The sequence below is a fragment of the Ursus maritimus genome, unplaced genomic scaffold (assembly GCF_017311325.1).
Source record: "Ursus maritimus isolate PB19 unplaced genomic scaffold, ASM1731132v1 scaffold_19, whole genome shotgun sequence".
Classification (NCBI taxonomy): domain Eukaryota; kingdom Metazoa; phylum Chordata; class Mammalia; order Carnivora; family Ursidae; genus Ursus; species Ursus maritimus.
Genome location: NW_024424341.1, coordinates 6,900,587 through 6,923,638, shown reverse-complemented (window position 1 = coordinate 6,923,638; position 23,052 = coordinate 6,900,587). Strand labels below are relative to the sequence as shown.

The window sequence follows — 23,052 nt, the reverse complement described above, 5'->3', positions numbered from 1 at the left end:
TCAATGCTTGCACAATGCGGATCTGTCTACAAGCAACATCACCAGATGACAAACTGGATCCCTGGCCTAAGGGGTTTGCAAACTGGAACCAAGGAGAAACCAGAGAGAGAGGTGAGGCAAGTCCAAACCTCCAGATTAGGAAATAAATTTAATTATTTGAGCCACGTCATTCATTAAAGATGAGACTAAAAATGAGTTTTCTTACAAAGCAAGTAAAATACTGTATTAACAGTGAAAGGAAGATGTTCCAAACTGAAAAGAGATTAAGTTGGATTTATATTCTGCCTCTCCTCCTAATGAGATAAAATGTATAAAGGTTTTACATTTGTTAATTGGGTCTTACTTTAGATCACTTACAGTTGACTAGAATGTAACCTTTTTAAAGAAAAACATGATCTGTGAAATGATAAATGGCTAGAAAGAGCATCTGGGGAAAGACATTTCAGGTGAAAAGCTCTGTGAAAAAGGACCATATTTAAGGTTATTTTAGACAAGTTCTATTGTATATTGGGCTCCAGGTTATACATATAAATATAGATAGTAAGTAAACAATATATACCATTAATCTAATACTTTCCTACTATGATACATAACAGGCTTCATATCAAGTTAGTCATCTTTCGGGGCGCCTGGGTGGCATAGCGGTTAAGCATCTGCCTTCGGCTCAGGGCGTGGTCCCGGCGTTATGGGGTCGAGCCCCGCATCAGGCTCCTCCGCTATGAGCCTGCTTCTTCCTCTCCCACTCCCCCTGCTTGTGTTCCCTCTCTCGCTGGCTGTCTCTATCTGTGTTAAATAAATAAAGAAAATCTTAAAAAAAAAAAAAAGTCATCTTTCTAAATATTCCAGTTTTTCTATTAATATTTGCTTTATTAGGCATGACCATAAGCCAACATTCTGATTTTGCAACAGACTCAAATGTATACAATATGTGAGCGGTGTTCTTTCCCTTCAGGTGTAGCTCTGTGAATCTACACCTTAATTACTGTGATACTTTACAGTTCAGAGAATTTTTGAGACTCCTAACTGGGATCTATTTTCAGAGTTGTACAATATTATTTTAATCCAAACAAAGTCTGATTATAATGGGTATGATTTATGTACTCTGGAAAATGACTTAGATAATATAAGAGTTCCAAAAATATTCGAGAACCATCAACTGTAGTCGTGGGAAAATCTAAAAGCAGCACCACTACAAAAGGCAGTTTTCGAAGATGAGGATATTGTATAAATATCCAAACTGGCCTATACCAACCACTTGCTTTTTTTTTTTTTTTTTTAAATGTTAAAGCTCTCCATCTTTCTTGGAATCCTCAATCTTCCAAGTCTTTTTCTGTAATGACACCAGTTTAGATCTGCCCATATTGAAAGAAAACGGGGACTTCTCACTCCTCCCCACAACCTTCATTTGTGAAATTTACATTTAAAACTACCCATTTGAGGAATAATACCTCTAACATATAGGTTTATTGCTCTGTAGCCTAGTATTCATAAGGCTTTCGTAAGTATTATCTCATTATATACCACCTTTTACTCCTGTGAGGAAGGTAGCACCACTTCCTTATAAATTAGTAACTGAGATTCAAAAAAGGTAAACAGATTAGTTATCCATGATGATAAAGATACTGCATAGGCAGGCAACAGGGACCTGAATTAGGCTTTATGACAAATTTTACTTTTACCACCACAATGGACAATATCAATTTGTGCCTATAAGAAATACAAATAAATACTTACATAGTTTCTAAATAGCTGAGATACTAGAAAGCACAGCTATTATTTAATATCTACGGTTCACATCTTAATTACACTTAACAAAGAGAAGCATTTCTACCAACACTCTGGAATCAAGTTACATATCTTAGGAAAAAAAACAACGAAAATATCTTTTTAGTGCTATCTTGTGTCACCCTACTTATCTTCTTGAATTATTTGTTGATTTTGGCAAAACTCATCATTATGATTAGTAATAATTTAGAAACAAGGAGTCTATTAGGATTGCCCCAAGGTCTACAACAGACAAGGCTTCTGTTGCTACAGGATTTTTGATTTTCACTCCTTTATTAAAACTTCATTTCTGGGGGTGCCTGGCTGGCTCAGTCAACAGAGCATGAGACTCTTGATCTTGGGGCGGTGAGTTCAAGCCCCACGATGGGCACAGAGATTACTTTAAAAAGATTAAAAAAAAAAAAGTAAAACTTCGTTTCTGAGTTTAAGAAATGCCACTTGAAGACATTTTCCTTAAAAAGAGTAAATGCAAATTTAGGAAAATTTAAGTAGAGCTATCCATCACATACTTGCTAACATAAAAAGACTAAATTTTAAAATGTTAGTACTATCAGGTAATATTTCCTGAATGCCTAAGAATGCTCACAGATAAAAATAAGAGTAATGCCGGGACAAAGAGTTGACCCAAATTATGAAACTGGTCAACTGCTATCTATAAAGCATTCACTTCTTGCCAGACAAATGCCAATGAAACTAATTGGAGTCTTGGAGGAAAAGCCAGAAAAAAGAAGAGGGACTGAGAAATCAGCAATATGAGGAAATGAAGCCATGTATCCTGAAGAATATAAGGCTGGAAGAAGACTGGATGCCAATCTTCAAATGCATGAAAGGACAGTGTATACGCAGTGCTAACTTATTATCCATCTTCACTAAGAAAACAATGAGTCACTCAAGTCTAGATAAGCAGGGTGCCGTGAGGTGGCATAAGAGCCAAGTTCTATGCTGCAGGGATAATCCAGGCGTCCTTTAAAAAGGCTCCTGTGGCAGGTAACATGCCTGCACACTAACATGCAGAAAGGAGTGTGCTGTTCAAAACAGTAAAGGAAGCTGTTCAGGGAAGTCAACATCTGGCTTTGCTACTTTCTGTGACAAGGAACACTGGGGAACAAATTACTTCTGCTGCTCCTTCAAGACTGAAGGTTGTCACCTGGATGAGAGTTTAAAGGAAACAAAAGACAGGAGTAGAGCCCCTGGCCTTCCCTTTGGGTACCACCACCATCTGGAAAAGCAGGTAACTGAGCAAGGGCAGATTTGTGTATCGAAACAAAGTAATGTTATGGGTAACTCAGTATTTGCATTATCAAAGCTTTTAAAATTTTTAAGAGTGTTTAAAGGTCATAGTAGAGAAAAAAGGCATTTGAAGCTAGTGCTAAGGAATGCAGTACAATCCTTCTACACAGGTTTTTTCAAGTAGCAGACAATATTTCTAGAATAACCAGATGGTCTGGTGGGTCCTTATGCTAAAATTCTAGGAAGAATTGTCAATGTATGTTTTCTAACTTAAATGAGTAAATTCTAACAGTGCTATTAATTTAAAATAAAGGCAGCAATATGGAGATCAAGTATTAGATTGCACATCATCTGAGTATTAATGATTACCTCCAAGCAGGAGAATTTAGTTATTGATGTTTCGGAGGGATTTACATAAAAGAAATTAAAAAGTATCCAAAATCTTGCCAGGATATACCAACAAAAGGACTAAAATATGACTAAATCTACTTTTGAAATTCAGTGTACCCACGGGTAATCACCACACAGATGCACAGAACTAAAACAAAAAAAAACCCTAACCGTGAACACTCTTGCCTCAACCAGCAATCAAATGCCTGGGCACAGAAAGCAAAAAATTGTGGTATAAGCAGAGGCTTAAGGAGTGGGGTCATTATGTAGGGAAACCAGAATCCAATACAATTTTTAAGAGTTTACTGAAACTTGAAAAGTATCCAATTCCATGCAAGCAATAACCACAGGAGATCAGATGGAAGCCAAAATGTTTTCCATGCCTGAGAAATGCAAGGTTTTACAATGTGGACTAATAAGAGAGTGTTACGGGTTTTTGTTTTGCTTTGTGTTAGGAAGGGAGGGGAGAGATACCAGTTTCCTCTCCGAATCTGAAGAGAGTTATAGACTTTTCTTTTAGAAATGTATATAGTCACAAGATTTCAGTAACCCTCTCAGAAATCATTAAGTCGGGAATCCCCAACTTTAACAAAGGGTAACTGCAGGTAAACAATGGCTCTAAACTAAAAGCATCTCAGGAAAAGTTAAGGATAGGAGGCAGGGACTAGGGAGGGGGGCATTTGTTGAGCACATACTATATATATCCCAGCATTGTCCAACAGAAATATAATGTGAGCCATGTGCGTAATTTTAGGAGCCACATTAAAAGGTAAAAAGAAACAGGTGAAATGCTAGTATTTTATTTAACCCCGAACAGCCAAAATACTACCATTCCAACACTTAATCTATGTAAAATTTATTAATCAGCAAAACATTTTACATACTAAATTTTCAAACTCTAGTGTGTGCTGTATACTTACAGCACGTTTGGGGTGACTAATTGCACTGATTTATCTGGGACTAACTGTGTTTCCTGGGAAACAGGATTTCTGCTGAAACTACTTCAATCCTCAGCAAACCGGGACAGTTGGTCACTCTAGTATATCAGTTTGGACAAAGCGCATGTGGCTAGTGGTTACAGTACTGGACTACTATCTATCAAGCATGGCACCAAGATTATTTCATTTAATTCATAACACACCTAAGAAATGGATACTGTTAGGTTCCCACAGGCACAGAGTGTCTCACCCAAAGACACACAACTAGGGCCATGGTGAAGGGCAATCTAGTGGTGAGGTTGGGGCGTAAGAAAAGAAATGTTAAGATATGAGAGAAAGAGCGGAGATGAGAAAGTTCCAGAAAGAGAGACAAGGGGATACGTGATTAGGAAAGGAGGGTAAAACAGAAGGGGCAGGCAGAGAGTTTGGAAAATAGGAACCCAAAAATTAATGAAAAGGGTAGTGCGGGTCAGGATGGCACAGGAAAAAGAGAAAACATGTGCAGTACCAAGTGTCTCACTTAAGAGGGCAAAAGAGACGGGGAGGAAGGGAAGAAAGGGTACGAAAGAGGGGTGGCCTAGAAAGTTAAGAGCACTTGGCTAGGAGTCTGAAGACCTGGGGGCGGGGACGAGGGCTTAACAGCGGCAGCTAACTGCACAATTTTCACTACTTTATAAGTTACGCCCTTTAACAGTCACGAGACAGACATCTGTCACCCCCATTTCACACGGGAGGTAGCTGAAAAGGCAGAACCGAGCCACGAAGGCAACCCCCGAGCCTCGGCGGCCCAAGGCCGGGCCGGGCCAGGGCCGGGGTCGGGAGAGGAGGCCGCGCCGCCCGCCGCCGCCGCCGCGGGGGCCGCCCGGCCTACCTGTGCAGCGGCGGCAGGTCCTGCGCGTCGCTGGCCGGGTCGGGCGTGTTGGGGATCACCCCCAGGATGGTGCTCTGCAGCGACGTGCCCTTAAGCAGGCGGCTCCGCACCAGCTGCAGGTTGCGGGCCGAGTCTACGCTGGTGCGCATGGTGGAGCCGGGCAGCAGCACGCCCTCGTTGGTGAGCAGCAGCGGGAGGCGTCTGGGGATCTGGATGGGGCTCACCGACGACATGGCGACAGCTGTTCGCGCTGGGAGGCCGTCAAAGCCAGCAGGACCCACAGCTCTGCGCGACCTCGACAGCCCGGACTAAAGCTCCCAGGCGCGCGCCGGCGCTCCGCCGCTTCCGGCTGCGCACTACGGCCCGCCCCCAGGCTCAAACCCCGCAGCTTCGCGCTGCCCCCTCTCGGAGCCACTCGGCAGTCAGTGCGGAGGGCAGGCGCACTCCAGCCCTGGGCGACCTTCGCCCTCCGCGAGGCTTGCTCTTACATTTTCTCCTGAGGCTCAGCGGCAGGACTGGCCCCTGGAGAGGGTCATGTTTAAATGTTTTTAACTTTCCATCCGAATTGATTTTAGATTTACAAAAATGTTGCAAAAAAAAAAAAAAAAAGTTCAATTGAAAACCAGAAATTAGGGGCGCCTGGGTGGCTCAGTCGTTAAGCGTCTGCCTTCGGCTCAGGGCGTGATCCCGGAGTCCTGGGATCGAGCCCCACATCAGGCTTCTCCGCTGGGAGCCTGCTTCTTCCTCTCCCACTCCCCCTGCTTGTGTTTCCTCTCTCATTGGCTGTCTCTCTCTGTCAAATAAATAAATAAAATCTTTAAAAAAAAAAAAAAAAAGAAAACCAGAAATTAACATCACTGTTATCTAACCTAAAGACCTTGCACAAATTTTGTCAGTTTTCTCCCTAATGTCCTTTTTTTCTGGTCCAGGATCCCATTCCCATTTTATATTTAGTTGTGACGTCTCCTCAATTATATACATACATATATATACACACATATCTGTGTACTTTTAAAGAGCATTGTTCCGTTATTTTGTAGAATGTCCCTCAATTTGGGTTTATCTGATGTTTTCTTGGGATCAACATTATACATTTTTGGCAGAAAGACTATAAAAAAGAGATGTGGCCTTCTTCCTGGTACATGATGGTTGAAATGTATTATTAATGGTAATTTTGACCTTGATTACTTGGTAAAGGAGTTATCTGCCAGGTTTCCCTACTGTAAGTTAGTATATTTCTTTTTATAAGTAATACACATACTGTAGGGAGTTAATATTACATTTATTAATTGGAATTCTGTAAGAAAAAGCTGCACATCTCCCTTATTTATTTACTTACTCAATTTTTTTTATACTACTAAGGGTTCATGGATTTTTTTTTATGGGCTATTACCCACTAGTATCATGTATTTCTTCACTTGAATTGTTTTAGATTTGGCCATTAGGAGCTTCTTCACGTTGGGATTTGACTTGGGTTTGGCTATAGGTTGAAGATGGAAAATTTTCCCTATGAAGTCGAGCAATGCTCTCAGAATCCTAGAGGGAACTGAAGTCCATTCCAATCAACAAGCATTCACTGAGGGACTGCTAAGTACAAGGACCCGGGCTAATTGTGAGAGATAAAGCATATAACATAAGGCAAGCTCCTACCCTTGTGTAGCTCTTGGGTGGGGGGGAGCCCTGTAGATGGCTGAGTGTGATACAGGGCAGGTGGAACTGTGTTTCTGTGTGTGCTGCAGACAAGGGAGAGGAGAAAGCAGGCATACAAGCAGGTGTACAAGGCCATGGTAGAGACAGAAATGCTGGAACTTAGATGCTCCTGCCTTTCTTCTTTCTCTGACATTTTCCCACCTTTCTTTTCATTCACTAAGCAATATTTTTGGAATACCTGCTATGTACTGGATATTATTTTAGGTGCTGGGGATATGTCAGTGAACAAGACAGGCAAGGCTACTGCTTTTATGCAGCTGAACTTCTAGTGAGGGAAACAATAAGCAAGGAGAGCAATTTTGGATGGTGGTAAGTCCTTTAGATGGTCAAAGAAGGGCTCACCGGACAGATCACATTTGAACTGGACCCTGTGCATGAAGAGGTAACAATGTAAAGCTCAGGGGAGGGGGGCCTAGGGAGTGCTGTTCCAGGCCAAAGAGCCAACAACTGCCAAGACTTTGTGGCTGGAATGAATTTTAGATATTTGAGGAAACTGCTCCTGACATTCAGTGCAAGTGGGGCCTGGTGGTTTGGCTGAGATAAGAGAAGTGGCAGGGTCAGGTAGTAGAGGGCTGTGTAAGAGGTAAAAAGATGGGGTAAGCAGTCTAGGAAGAAGTCAGGGTTTTACTCTAAGCCTGATGCAAGCCATTGGCAGTTTCAAGGTGCAGAATAACTTTGCTGGTTTGTGTTTTCAAGAGACCATTTTGGCTGCTATTTGGAGAATGCAATGTGATGATTTAAGGTCAGAAACAGGGAAGCTAGTGATGAAGTGGTGACAGTTGTTCAGGCAAGAGATAATGAGGACTTAGACGGGAAGCTATGTTTGTAACTTCAAGAGAATATGCTGATGGATTGGACATGACGAATGAAGGAAAAACAGTTGTCAAGGCTATCTCCTAGACTGGGTCTCCAGCCACTGGGCCTAGAGAGAAGTTGAGCTGAAGATCCTGGATAGAGTAAGTAAGCTCTGGACCATTTCTCTGGGTATGCATTATGTATCCTACCCTGTGATAGACTCTGGGGAGATACAAAGATAAAAAAAGATTGGCCCAGGTCCACAAGAGCTTACCTTTTTATCAAGTCCTCTCTAAGGGCAAGATGGAGAGGCCCAATTTTTTTAGGTTCCTTGTGTTTAATAAAGAAATTTGGAAAAACATCCTATAAAACTTGTTGATATGTTTTTGGAACACTTATGTAGAATGCTTTTAACCTACACACTTGTACTCCTGCCCCCATAACAGCAATAACAACAAACAAAATTTATATTTTATGCACATACTAATTGCCGGATTCATTTTTTTAATTACAAATTCACACTGCACTAAAGAAGCTGTGCTGCGGGAACGGATCCATGTTTAAATTGCTTGCTTGACGGGCACCTTCGTTTAATCCTGTGACTGTATGTCTATGACAGGATATGTCAGCAGACCTGGGAAAGCATTACAAATCTAAAGTTGAGGTCCTCAGGGACCATGTGGATTTCCTGGCTCCTTTTTTGACAAACTCTGCATCTATATCATTTATTTATCCTTCAAATATTTATTAAGCATCTACCGTATGCCTAGCACTATTCTAGATTCACAGATACATCAATGAGCAAGACAAACAAGGTCCCTGGTTTCAAAGAGCTGATATTCTAGTGAGGTAAGCAGAAAATGAATAAGCCAAGAAAGAAAGAAATGGCAATTTGAGAAAGTAGTAAGTAAAGCATATAAAGCAGGAGAAGGTGATAGAAAGAGGAGCGCAATGTTCACTAGGGTGGTCTGGGAAGGTTACTCCCAGGAGGTGGTGTTTGAGCTGAGACCTGAATGCTGAGGATGGACCAGCTCCACGAGGAGCTGGAAGGAGAATGTTTTTGGCAGAGATTCGGACTAGCACAAAAATAAGGTGGGGAGGAGCTGCCTAGTTTCTAGGACAGAGGAGGAGGCCAGGCATTGGGATGTGGGGATTCAGCAGTCAGGAAGATGCCAGTGATGGCCTCCAGAAGCTATTGGAAGTAGCAGAAGGAAATGAACGAAAGAGCAGGGAAAGTTGACGAGCACAGGGTGTGAACGGACTGGAAGGGAGAGTTATAGGAATAAGGTCTAATCATCTACACCTCTTTGGAGCCTGGATTGCAGGTGTCTCTGCCCCTTGCCCTGGGTACTTTCCTTACCCTCTGGTGCACCTTCTGGCCTTAGACCCTACATCCTGCTGGATAAGGGGTTAGCACAACGAGGAAGTAGTCAGCTCCTCCAGATAGCCTGTGCCACACATTACCTTGCTCCAGGGGCCCTCCTCCTGTTCCCAGATGGTTTGGTCATATGCAAATGGCTCATGCCTAAACCAAGTTTATAATCATGACTTTTTCCCCTCAGGAATGGGGAGCACACAGGGCTGGAAGCATCTGTTTCCTGTCTGTTTTATTCCCGTCAGGTCCTAGTCTTCTACCCTCACCGCGGGGATGGTCTCGCCACTAATCAGAGTGAATAAACGTGCACTCTGGTTCTTCCCAAGAGGAAGTTGGGAGGCCAGGGAACTTCTCAAGGACTGCCAAAGGAAGTTCTGGAGGGAATTCCCCTGGCCAGTCGAGGAAGCAGAGGTGGGCGTTATCGATGGGAAGGTGGCCCACACTAACGTGGGACTGAGTTGCAGTTGTGTTGAAATGAGCAATCCGTGTTCTGCAAACATATCTCCATTATACATGCTTACATTTTCTTCATTTCCATTTGGTTTACTTTTCCCTGTTATTGGTTTCTTCGACAATTGCCGTATGAAAATGGGTCACACCTTTGAAACTCTCACCGCATCTCTCCGAAGGTGTGTAAAAATAAACCAGGTTGGCAAATCAGACTAGAGCTGAAAGGTGAGAGAACATCCAATATCTTTGGTTGGTCTCTAAGAAGATGGTCTTTTCCATGAGCTTCTACTTGCTGGGTAATGAAGGAACGTTAAGTGTTCTGGCCTACCATTGTAAGCTCTTGTTTAATCCGGTCATTCAGATAACCAGTCGTTCAAATAGTTCCTTTAAGTTACTCTCAGTAAAGGATCAGTCTCAGAGCTGTTGCCTGGCAGAAGAAGAGTCAGGGTCCCGGGCACAGGGTCCTCTGCTCCTTGGCTTTTCCAACTGATGTCTTTTGTCCACCTGTCACTGCCTGCCTTGGTGTCATTGAAGGGTCTGGAGTGATACGTTTTGGCTTGCTTGTGGCCTGGCGTTGTTCCCAGGGTTGCCAGGCCTCTGTGGGCCCTCTACTCCACTCCTAAGACCTTTCCAGGACTCTCATTTATTTGCAGTGTGGTTAGCCCACTAGGCCGCCTCAGCAAGGGCCTCACCCAGACTTTCCGCTAATTCTTGTTCCCCTCTGCACCAAGGGAGCCAGGAAAGCTCACGCCCAGGTACAGCCAGCACTAACTTGGGAGTGAATTGGAAAAAGCTGTCCCTGGTGGGAGAAGGATTTAGCAAAAGGCACCATGTTTTCCAGATGGATCCGCTGTGGTCTGCTGGAGCCTGTTCATATTGGCTCAGGAGAACAAACCACATCTCAGGAGTTCTGAGAGCCCAGTCGTTAAACGCAAACATTATTAAAATTAAATTACATAAACTTGCAATTAACTATGTTATATCAAAGACAAAGGTAATACTCAAAATGTATCACTTCCTAATTATTTTACTGCGTTTTACTATTCTTTACATTTTGAAATCATTTTTATCTATTGCATCCGTAGGGCGGAAATACAGTAGAACGATGTATCGCTGTGTCTGTCTTCCCAACTTCATATTCGTGATCGTGTGGGTAGCTTGAAATCAGCTGCTGTGGGGATATTTACACCACAAGAAAAAAAGATATTAAAAAGGCTTATGAAGCAGGGCTGTCTTATTGTTTTGTTGATTGTCTAGGCTGAAGAAATACATGGAGGAAATGCTAATAGGGCAGGTTAAATCTACAAGTGTGTGGTCCCTAAAGCCATTACCTGGTGAAAAGCACAAGAAAAATGGGGAAGTATTGCTTCAGTATTTGCAAACTACTCAGGTCATTGATAAATGAGTGAAGATCCAACCAAGAGACATCTTTGATATTTTCTTTTCCTCTTACTTATTAAGGTAAAGCAAAAGGTCAAGCAGCATTCATGTTGGAACTACATTCATTCTCCAATTGCAATACTAGGTTAGTTAGAGCTGCAAACATCTGTCAGCACACCGGTGAGGCAGCTGCTTGCCAGTTACATGACTTGCAATCTAGAATTTGTTCGCTTCCACCCCCTGCCCCTGCCATTCCCTCCACCGGAAACCTTTGTGAAGTGAATGAACTGTACTGCAGGATACTGTGGTCCTAGCCCCAGGGAATGCTATTGAGTTACGCCAATTTTACTTTAATGTGTCTGTGTCCTGGACCGGTTCATGGCAGCCAAAAACCTGGTTTCTTCCCAGAGTCTTAAACAAAGAGTGCATAACATTCTCTCTCTTCTTTTCCACCATCCCTGACAGATTCGTTTCTTTTTTTTTTAATTTTTAATTCAATTCAATTTAATTAACATATACTGTATGATTAGTTTCAGAGGTAGTATTCAGTGATTCATCAGGTGCTTACAACACGCAGTGCTCATTCTATCAAGTGCCCTCCTTGATGCCCATCTCCCTTTTACCCCCTCTCCCCACCCTCCACCCCTCCAGTAACCCTCAGTTTGTTTCCTAGAGTTAGGAGTCGCTTATGGTTTGCCTCCCTCTCTGTTTTCATCTTATTTTATTTTTCTTTCCCTTCCCCTATGTCGATCTGTTTTGTTTCTTAAATTCCACACATGAGTGAAATCATATGGTATTTGTCTTTCTCTGACTGACTTATTTTGCTTTCACTTCTACCATCGCGTGGTGAGTAAACCTCATGGCATGATGCCCTGGCTGGGGAGTCTGTCTTGCATGCTCTACAGCAGAATTCCAGAAACAAACGAGTCCACCAGTTGCGGTTGAGATTTGCTGAAAGGAAGTGGGATGGGAGGAAAGGGGAGAAAGGCATTTGGAGAATCTTCTCCCAAGACTGGTTAGTCTGCAAGTCTATTTACATGAAGCACAATCCAGCATAGGAACGTCAAGAGCTATATTCGAACACCAGGACTGATTACAGAATATGTGGGACCTGGTGCAAAATGAAAATGTGGGCTCCTTGTTCAAAATTAGTAAGAATTTCAAGATGGTGACAGCAGGGCCTTAACCAAGCCTGGACCTTCCTTAATACGAGGCACTGGTCATACCCCATGATGCTGGCCGTGTTGTAGACTCTCTTCCCATTCTTTCAGAAATATTCCTAATTCTCATCCCCTCTCCCAACCCAGGCACATGGATATTTTAGGCATGAGTCACATATTCAGAAAGGCAAAAATGAAAAACATTTTAATACATTTTTAAAATACCTTGGGTTATTTAAGATTCCTAAAGTGTGTCCAGCTCGACTCTCTGAGTCTGTGAAAACGAAGAGTCAGAGTCGATAGCAAAATTGCATTTCTTTCATGTATTTATCCATCCATTTATCATGTACTCATTGAGCACCTGCTATCCTAGCACTGTCCCAGGCTCCGAGGATTCAATAGTGAACCAAATAGACATGTCCCTGTCCTTGTGAGGCCCTCTATTTAGAGCAAGAAATGAACTCTAAACAAATGATTCACACAAATATATAATTACAAACTGGGATAAGAGAAGAAGCATGGTTTTATGAGCAGGCCTGGCTCAAGGTTATAGGGTTGAGATTGGGTGGTTAGAGAAGTTTTCCCCAGGTGATCTTGAGCTGAGGCCCGAGTAGATGTTTAAAAAGAAGGAGGCAAGCCCATCCCAGGCAGAGGGAAGAGCAGGAGCTGGGACAGTGGCCTGTGTGACCCTAGCCCAGTCCCTGCAGGGGATGTCCCCCTCTCCTGACTGCTCAGGACGAGTCTAAGCTGCTCTTACCTGCTGTCTTTTCAGGTTCTCTGATTTTGGGAAACGAAGGATTGGCAAGACAGCTGAAAATGACCAGAAGGAGGCTATACTGGGTCCCCAGATCTTCCGGTGGACTCGGGAATCTCGGCTTGGACATGAGCAATGACACGGTTTCAGGGCTTAGCTACGTAAGTAGGTCTCCTTTGCATTAAAATGCCAGGTAACTAAATTGACAGGGTATTCTCAGCGGTCACAAATTTGATCAGAAAATTTTGTCCCATGTTATTTACACTTGATTTCTTTTAAGGGATCTCAAGCTTCTGCAATTAGATGAACCATAATCCCTGGTCATGACACACCCTCATGGTCTATCTATCTATCTAAGCATCTATCAATCATCTATTACCTATTTTATTATGTATTTACTTATAATAGTACAATAAGCACCTGTAAACCCATCACCAACTCACCAGCTTGAAGCTTGACAATCACATCCAGCTGTTGGACCTCCCCTCACTTCACTACCCAACTTCCCTACCTGAAGTAACCACTCTCCCAAATCTTTTCTCATCAATTCCTTACTATGCTTTTGAGATAGTATTATTTATTCTATATGAAGTCCTAAAGATAATATTTTTTTAAAAATTTTAGTTGTTTCCCACTTTATCAAAAGGGTCACATGTAATGTTTGGGGGTTACTTTCTTACTTCTTGATTTCTTTTTAGTAGGTTTACCCCAGAGGGTGACTTGGTCTCACATTCTGTGGGTGACTAACTATAGCTCCCTTTATTCTTGTCTAAAGTGTGTATGACAGATAAAAACCTGGGGAGGTGGAGTGGCCTGCCCAGAGTGACCTCGTGAATGTAGGCAAAACCAAGGCTGGGACCCAGTTGTCCTGCCTCTTGGCCCACCGCTTATTCCCTACCCAGCAACCTTTCTTTTATTTATTTTTTAATTGAGGTACAATTGACATAAAACTTATTAATTTCAGGTGTATGGCATAACGATTCAATATTTGTACAGGGTGTGAAAGAGTTACTACAACATAACATCCATCGCCTCATGTAATTATAAATTTTCTTATGGTGGGAAATTTTAAGATCTACTCTTAGCAGCTTTCAAACCTACAGTGCAGTGTTATTAACTATAGTCACCATGTTGTACATTACAGCCACATGACATTTATTTTATAACTGGAATTTGTACCTTTTGCCCCCCTTTGCCCATTTCACCCAAACCCCACCCCCACCTCTGGCAACCACCAATCTGTTCTCTGAGCGCTCCATGATTGTCATGTTTCGGTTCCACATATAAGTGAGATCATATAGGGTTTGTCCTTCTCTGTCTGATTCTAGCAGCCTTTCTTTAGGAAGCTGGAAGTGGGAAGATCCATTGTCCTTGGGTGGCTGCTTTAACACTCCAGAACACTCCAGAATAGTATATATGAGATTGGTCGGGAAACTGATGCTCTTTCGGTTTTTCTTCCCCAAGAATACTTACGCTCTAGGAGATGGCCCCTGGAGCCAGCAGGTGAGGAAGCCTGAGGAACCAGAGATAGCGACAGTCCTCCCTTGGGGGAAGTACGATGTTGCCTGGAGAACCATGATTCCCTTCCGTCCCAAGCCAAGGTGAGTTCTGAGGGGGAGGGAGAGGGCAGTACCCTTTAGGGCAATGCTCCTCAGACCTTAACACCTAGACCCTTCCCAAAGATGTCTCTACATATCTCCACACAGTCATGTCACCCACCACAGCCAAATACCTCCAGAGCAGCCTGAGGCACATCAGAGAGGCAGAGTCAGCTCATTCACTCACTCGTCCGTCCATCCATCCATTTGTCCATCCATCTGTCCATTCATCCATCCATCCATCCATCCAACAGGGATTCATTGAGCACCTACATTGCGAGGCACTGTCCTAGACCTCCAGGAAACAGCAGCAAGCAAGACAGACATGATTCTTGCCCATTATGGACCACACATTGGGGAGAAAGACAATAAGCAAGTAAACTCCTAAAGAAACATGGTTATAAGCTGCTCGAAGATGGTATTATGAAGAAGTGTGGGGGTGTTGAGGAACAATGGAACAGCGACAACTTAGTAGGTTCTTGGTACTTAGGCTGTGTCCTGGAGGATAAACAAGATTTTACGAGGCCAGAGTAAAGGAAGAATGGTCTGGGCGGAGGGAACAGCATGTGCAAAGACTCGACCCTGACACAACATGACGTGTCCAGGAATTGAGGAGGCCAGTGTCAGTGGAGTCATGTGTGATAAGGGACGTGGCATGAGACAAGACTGCAGAGGGATGCAAGTCTCCACAGGGCACATTAAGTTTGTTGGTCTTCATTCTAAGAGAAATGGGGGGCTGTTGAAAGGGCCTGAATGCTCTATGATGTTACCCTTAAACAAGAGTTGAAAAAATTTGATGTATCCTTGTCCAGTAAACCATAGTTGAAAATAACCTTCCCCCAATGTCCTTCTGACTCATGCAGACTTGCTCTCAGGGGCCTGCACAGAATTCATTTATTCATCAGGTAGGGACAGGACCTTAACGTTCTTCTAGGCTGATTCTTCAGTGTTTCGTCCCCAGGACTCCATTTTGTAGGTACAATCCCCTCTTCTCTCTCACGTTTGCTAAGATTTTATCAACGAACAGTAGTTGTTTTCCTATTTTTAAAAAACTTGAGCTCCCTTCTCTGCTGGCTACGTTGTTCCCCAGGATTGCTCTCATCTCCACTGAGAACAGAGAACCTGGGTACTTAGTGGGCCTGGGTAACTTCATCCAGAGGAACACTCTGCTCCTGTCGGGCCTCCAGTGTTGCAGCAGCTCACAGACGCGAGCCCTTTCTCTGCAATTGCACATGGCCCCACATATCTGGTGATACCTGGTACAGATCCCCATCCTCCCTTCAGTCCCTCCTCTCTCCAGCTTCTGGGCAAAGGTGTGGCCGGCCTTGTCCAGAACGCACAGCTGGGGGGGCCGGTGGGCAGTGAGGAGGGGAAGGGCCACCGAGTGGAGAAGAGCCCAGAGTCCAAAACAAAACAAAAACCTCCCAGGCATTTGGCATTTTTGTCTTCTCATCATTCTCTCCAAGTCTTCTTTTTAATTGAATCTTCTTCAGATCGAAACACGCGGCCTTAAAGGCAACTTTGAAAAAAGAGTAGAAGTTATACCCAATGCCAATACCCTTGTCCAATTATTATTTCTGTATTTGTGAATCGTTTCCAGGGATGTGACCTTATCATTCTTACTTATTACTTTTTATTCCATTTTTATTGTTTTTATGAAAAATACATAAGCAAAATATAGAAAACATGAAACAGTGAGAATCTCTTTTCCTGTACTTTTACCAATTCTAATCCCTTTGTCAAAGTCAACCGCTATTAAATTTGATATGAATGTATCTATATGGATGTATACAAATGTGTACTTATAAAAACATAAATGCACATATACATATAATATGTAAGTATATAAATGTATATATACATACATAAATGTGTGTATACATATGGTGTATAATTGTTAATAGTGGTTGACTTTATAGATGCAGTTTTGTTTGCCTTCTCTCATTTCTTCCTTTTTTTTATATAAGTAAAAATATACTGAATTTCTTGACCTGCAAGTGGCTTTTTTTTTTCTTGCTTACTATGCTTAGAGCTCTTTCCATATTCCACATAGAGATCAACTCTATTTTTGGACACTTCTGCACTGTTTTCCACATACCCTACTTCTTTTCTTTCTTTTTGAGTCATTCCCCTATTGACAGGTATTTTTGTTGTTTCTGTTTTTTAATTATCACACATAATAGAGTAATAAAAAAAACCACCCATACTGTTTTATATATCCAGATGGCCACACTGTGGTTTTTACATAGTATATAATTTATTCCTGCAAAATCTTGCTCTTGGCTTAATTTTCTGTCTTTAGAGCCTATGTCATAAAGGCAACTACAGGGGCTCCTGGGTGGCTCAGTGGGTTAAATGTCTGCCTTCAGCTCAGGGCTTGATCCCAGGACCCTGGGATCAAGCCCTGAGCCTGGGGTCAGGCTCCATGCTCAGCAGGGAGTCTGCTTCTCCCTCTCCCTCTGCCACTCCCCCTGCTCGTGTTCTCTCTCAAGTTGTCTCTCTCTCACGTGCTTGCTCTCTCAAATAAATAAAGATCTTTAAAAAAAACCAAGGGCAACTACATGACCTATGACTTCTCTGCTAGGTTTCCGGCCCCACAACCCCAGGATGATGCTGGCCTGTTCTCCTACCTCACGGTGTCATGGCTCACCCCACTCATGATCCTAGGGTTACGGAGACGCTTGGATGAGAGCACCATCCCCCAGCTGTCGGTACATGACGCCGCAGACAAAAATGCTAAAAGGTAAAGTCATATCGGGCAAGCCACCGGATTGGTTCAAGGCCATGTCTCGCGCGGTTGGCGCCCAGAGATGCTGAAAAGTAGCAGGTAGGCCCATCTTTAGACACCCAAAGAATATTGGCTCTTCCTCGGTATCAAGAGGCCTCACTGTAGTTCACGAACCCCCTGAAATGGTATACTTATTTTATAAATATGGCTAGAAACTTGTGTCTGCAACAGGGATTTGTTATCTTTTATCAGATATGGGGCCCAGGACCCCAAGAAAGTTAGAAATTACTGCTTCTTGTCCCTTTTGCTTTTCTTCTGGATCAGGCGGTTGGTTATCTGTGTCACTCAACATTAAATTTTGGGTGAAGGGATTAGTCTCCTGGTCCTTAAGTCATCACTAACTAGTTGTGTGATTGAGTTTCCTGTACCACGAGGTAATATGAGGATTAAGTGGGGGGAGGGGAACGAATAAGTGATTTCAAAAGTTTTGTACTCACGTTCCTACCCGTAGCCACTTCATGAGAGACACCAGGTAGAGACCGGCATTTTCCAAATGCGTTCCAGGAAATGATCATCCCGTAAGAACTTCCCTGGAAAGAGCATTCCTCGGTCAAGGGAGTTTGTGAAACGTGGCCTACTATTGCCACGTCTCAGAGATTCGTTTACAAAGCAAATTCGTGTACCGTGGGCACTGAGAAACCAGAAGCTGCTTCAACATTGACCCATTGCTTCTCAGAATTATACAGTAAAAGAAAAAAAAAGTTTTCAGGGAGCACCCACCTCTTGCATGGTGCCAGATGTCGCCCCGAATCTCATTGCTGGCCAGTTATGACGTCAGCAAGTCACTCACCCTCCCAGAAACCCTGCGTCCTTATGCATCAAATAATGGATCATAAAATCGATCTCACGGTCTTTCATACGATTGTTTCAAGAGTCAGAAGAGATGACGAATTCAGTTTAAAGCACCTGGAAAAATGTCCAGTGCATAATAGGCAATCAGTGAGATGTTTGGTTGTTCTTCTCTAACCATGATGAGTACAGGGTTCCCTGACTTATGTCTGTTCACCTCGAGTGCACTGATTCTGCCGTTTTTATTCTGTAACTCACCGTGTCTGTCTACCAATACTTTCACCCTCACGCCACTTTGGGGTGTTGACTTGAAAAAATAATGATCCGTGCATTCACGCCTTTAGAGAGGCTTCTTTCTTTGTGTTCCCCGTTGAACAGGCAGAGTCCTGGGGTACATCTTCCCTAGCCCTTCAGAAGAACTGCTTTGACTTCCGTGAGTCTTCGCTGACACACTGCCAGCCATCCCCGTCACCACCACGGTCATCAGCCCAGTGGCAGAATCGCCATTCTCACCACCATCGTCTTTAGTATCATTGTCCTAATTCTCCATAGTTTTCATCGTCCTATAGTTACAGAGCATTTCCCCACCCATCACCTCCTTTGTGAGCACAAGTGAACAGGGTGGATGCTATTCTCCCCACCTTACACGTGAAGAGACTGATGACTAAGAGAAGTCAAATGATGTTCTCGGAGTCATCTAGCTAATGAGGGGAGGAGGTGAAGTCTGAAAGCAAGTCTTCTGACTCTGGTAATCATGGCCGGAAATGTGATACGGTGGCTGGGAGCACGGAGGGCAAGCTGCGGGTCACTTAGGACCACGTCTGGAGCTTTTTGTCTCTGTGGATTCGGTTGTATGTGGAGGTAGAGCTGGAATAAGGAGAGGCGGCCCCACGGTTTGGCCTGAGTAATACTGCCCACAGGCAATAAAATCCTCTAGCACATATGGGTGTCATGGGGACATGTTTGCTTTATTGACCTAGGGCCCAGACACTCCCCTACCCCCGCAAGTTGTCTGGCCCACGTTCATGGGCATGGCATGGGGCAGATATTCTATAAATCAGGAAGGAAGAAGCAGCCTGGGGGTTTGATGGCAGGTGAGGGAATGTAGGACAGGAAAATTCTCATGGTGTCCATTCCTTTCCGGCTTTAGGCTGGGGGTGAGTGTCAATGACTGCAGGAGTAAGGAGTAGAAAGGGCTAGAACTGCCTGCCATGAGAGACTTGGTGGCAGAAGACGAGAAGCAGAAGCTGATAGAGCTGTTTGAGAACATGCACCAGCCACGCTGCCCTCAGGCCCTGGGCACAAAGGGTGGCCCGCCATGCTCCTGCTCTGTAAGGAGTGGAAGCTTCGGGGAGCCTGGAGTCCCTTGGCATAGTCCTTGATGTTCTCATCATGGGCAGTGGTAATTGCTTTCCAGACAGTGAACCAAACAGGGTGGAGCAGGAGCCAGGAAGGAAAAGGGCAGATGCCAACATGGTGATTGCAGCCAACAGACTGGATCGTGGATGCGTGGGAAGCATCCAGGGCCGGATTGAGACTCTGGAAGCCAGAAGCACCACAATGATTATTTTCCCGTTACCAGCTCCTGCATCAAACATAATACAAAACAAAAAAGAAGGATAAGTGAGTCAACAGAGTTCTTAATTTCTGTCATGGTAACTTCTTTGATGCTTTTTTGAAATATTGTTTTTCAATTTTTTCCCCCAAAGAAATCTTTTCGGTGTTCCTGTTTTGCTGATATAACATAAACAGCCTAGGCCTCGTTAACGCAGATTGGCAAAATGAGGGCCCACTTTTGATGAGGTGATCCAACATTGGGGCACCCTTTGGGGGACTTTGAAATACATGGAGGCACTTTCTGGAGGTCAGAGTTTTGGGTTTTATGAATCTTAATTTGTATAAAAAGAAAGAGTGGCATTATTTCAAGTCTTAGGTTATTTCCTTAATCAACTATATTTCAGGGTAAAAAAATAGTTGATGAGGGAAAGTTATCTTTTTCATTTTTTTTTTTTAAGTTGGCTCCACACCCAGCGTGGAGCCCAACATAGGGCTTGAACTCACGGCCCTGGGATCAAAACCTGAGCTGAGTCAGATGCTTAACCGATTGAGCCACCCAGGTGCCCTGAAAGTTATTTTTTTATAGAAAAATTCAAACTACTAAATACAGAAGAAATGCTAGAATTAGAAATCAGATTTTGCCAGCCCTAGTGGAAGTGAATTTAGGCAATGGTCATCAATGAGGGGGAATGAATGGCAGGGAATGAGTCAGCCTGATACTTCTCAGCCCACTGATACCCTGAACGTTACTAATAACAGGACACCAGACACCATGTCTTCCGACGTTATGCAAAAGAAGTACACTACATGGCCTATTAAGTATTTTTGCCACTGACCTGAATTCTGAATTTCACTATGCCTCTAGATCTAGCTAGGGGTTTAATAGAAAATACGGGGCACAGAACGTTATGTTAGACAACACGATAGGGATGTAACCAGTCAAATCCCGAATGTGGGAAATTCTATGGAATAAATGACACAGTTTCTTCAACAAACAAATGGCAGGAAATGCAGAGAAGGGGAAGCTGTTACAGGTTAAAATGAGTTGCAAGAAGCATATCAGATTTGTCATGTAAGTGCAATGTGTGGACCTCCTTGGGGTCTTGATTTGGGCAAACTATCTATAAAAACATGTTTTTGACATAATTGGAGAAATTCGAATACCAACCCGGTATTAAATGCCATCAAGGAATTTTTATTAATATATGTGATTAATATATTATATTAATACATGTCAGTTACTAGTTATTAATAATTAATAGCTATTAATTAATGACTATTAATTAATAACTATTGTATGTCACTGTAGTTTTTTTAAAAGGCCTTATCTGGAAGACGCTCATACTGAAGCATTTGCAGATGAAATACGTCTGGGATTTACTTGAAGTACTCTATGCAAAGAGATTTCACTGGCTCAATTTTCCTCTTTTGAAGGCTCTGCCTCCTTTGGGAAGAAGAAGTCTCAAGACATGGGATTGAAAAAGCTTCAGTGCTTCGAGTGATGATGAGATTCCAAAGAACAAGGGCTCTTTTCGATATATTTCTGGGCTGCGTCTTCTCTGTCTCGGGTGTGCTAGGGCCAGTAAGTGGCTAGCTTCGTGACGTTTGGGGGACTCTGGGCTTTAGAGATTAGCACGTTCAAGTTCATGCCTGGAGTTGGGGATTGTTGGTCTCTCAGCTGCCACTCAGCAGCTGAAGAGCTTCTGGAGGGAGTAGAGCTAGCAGTAGTTTGGAGTGTTGAGTTCTGCAGACGTTGCTTGGGTTCAAACCTTGGCCCTGCCACTTAATTGCTGGGTGACTTTGGGCAATCTGTTTACCCTAGCTTCTTCAAGGAACCCATGACACCCTTAGTGGTAGACCTCATGGAAACCCTTGCGTACAAAACGGAGAACATGACATTACCTGCCTCTCAGAGTGCATTTACATGAGATAAATATATAAAGCACCTAGAACATATCCTGACTCGGTACAAGCTAGCTGCTTCGAGAAGTGGCTGAGCAGCTCTGGGAATGGAGGTGGCAGGAACTAGTGGTCTCCTCCATGTACCATGGTTGAGATGAATCAACTTGATTTCCTGTCCTCCAGGTCCTTGGCCCAAGATTCTGATTGCAGAGAGTAAGTCTCATTGCCCCAGCTGGGGTCACATGCTCACCAGTTGGCCTGCAGGAGGGTAGGGCACTTTGACCATCCGGCCTAGACTGCATGTGATGGGACAGGTGCAAATCTCTCCAGAAGAAAACTGGAGTACTGAGTAATCCAAACTCCTGCTTCCTCCTAGATGCTGGTTATACCAAAGATCCTGGAATATTCTGAAGCACCATCAGGGAATATTGTCTATGGCGTGGGACTCTGCTTGGCGCTCTTTTTCACGGAATGCATAAAGTCTCTGGGTTTGTGCTCCTGCTGGGTCTTAAACCAGCGCACAGCCATCAGATTTCGTTCTGCTGTTGCCTCCTTTGCCTTTGAGAAACTAATGCAATTTAAGGCTCTAACACACGTCACCACTGGAGAGGTAAGTGCCTGGGACTATATCGAAGGCCATACTTGCCTAGCCTTCTTCCAGACATCCCTGCCCTGGGGGCCAAGGGAGGGAGGAAATGGAGTTAGGAAAGAAAGGAAGTAATTCCCAGGGTGAGTATGGATAATCATCAACAGTGCCTCTGAGGACGTGAGAGCAGGTCAACAGTAACCCAGGGAGATGCCACTTGCATTCAGGGGCTTTGGACAAAATGGATTCATTCATTCAACACATCGTTACTGTGGTCGACTCTGGGCCAGACCCTGTGCTAGGCGCTGGGGATATAGCAGTGAACAAAAAGACACAAACCCTCAGTAGAAGCATCTTGGAAAGTGCCTCCCCTCGGCCAGCCTGGGGAGGAGGGTATGGATGGGCGGCATAGCTCAGGGAAATCAAGGGAAAGGCAACTGTAGATCACCTCTCTGTGTTGATTCTTGTCTGCAAAAGAGGAGTACTTAGAGCTGCCTGGTTATGGTTATTGGTGTATCAGTTCCCTGCTCTTGATCCTTCTACCACATAACACATACATACAAATGTTGACAGAAATCGGAGAAAGATGCCCCAACTTAGGACCATGGTCATGGGAGTATTGGAATTTTGTATATTCAATTTCACATTCCCTATTTTTCTATTGCTTACCAGTTGCTTTGAGGAGCATGGATTACTTTTATATTGAAACACACATTTGAATTTTTGGAAAAGGCAACACTGCTTTGACCCGTCTGTGATCTGGCCTCAGTAACTGTCCAACCTCACCTCCTCCCATCTCCGGTCCTCCAGCCCTAGGTTGGCTTCCTTCCTTCAGCCAGGCTGGGCTAAACTTCAGTCCTCAAACACATCAGGCATTTCCACCTCCTGGCAATGTTGCTCCCATCACCCCACCCCTGCCCTTTTGTAATCCCATTCATCCTTCATGGATGTCCTCTCCTTCATGACAATATCGCTAAAGCCCCCCATCCACCCC

The 23,052-nt window shown here is 43.6% G+C and overlaps 2 protein-coding genes across 4 annotated transcripts in view; one reads left to right on the top strand and one right to left on the bottom strand.

The window, feature by feature from the left end:
- The window catches only part of LONP2 (lon peptidase 2, peroxisomal), a 105,485-nt gene extending 99,934 nt beyond the window's left edge, over positions 1-5,551 (bottom strand). For 2 of the 3 annotated variants that reach the window (XM_040633261.1, XM_040633262.1), the window contains exon 1: positions 5,215-5,548. In XM_040633261.1, coding sequence (XP_040489195.1) covers positions 5,215-5,447 — 233 coding nt within the window. In that variant the 5' untranslated portion in view covers positions 5,448-5,548. Of the gene's footprint in view, positions 1-5,214 lie in introns of all 3 variants that reach the window. The other variant, XM_040633263.1, reaches the window with a different exon arrangement.
- ABCC11 (ATP binding cassette subfamily C member 11) overlaps positions 2,626-23,052 on the top strand; it is a 69,297-nt gene continuing 48,870 nt past the window's right edge. Inside the window, exons 1-6 of the mRNA XM_008702776.2 lie at positions 2,626-3,016; positions 12,857-12,999; positions 14,303-14,439; positions 17,021-17,179; positions 21,005-21,152; positions 21,849-22,082. Coding sequence (XP_008700998.1) covers positions 12,901-12,999; positions 14,303-14,439; positions 17,021-17,179; positions 21,005-21,152; positions 21,849-22,082 — 777 coding nt within the window. The 5' untranslated portion in view covers positions 2,626-3,016; positions 12,857-12,900. The remainder of the gene's footprint in view (positions 3,017-12,856; positions 13,000-14,302; positions 14,440-17,020; positions 17,180-21,004; positions 21,153-21,848; positions 22,083-23,052) is intronic.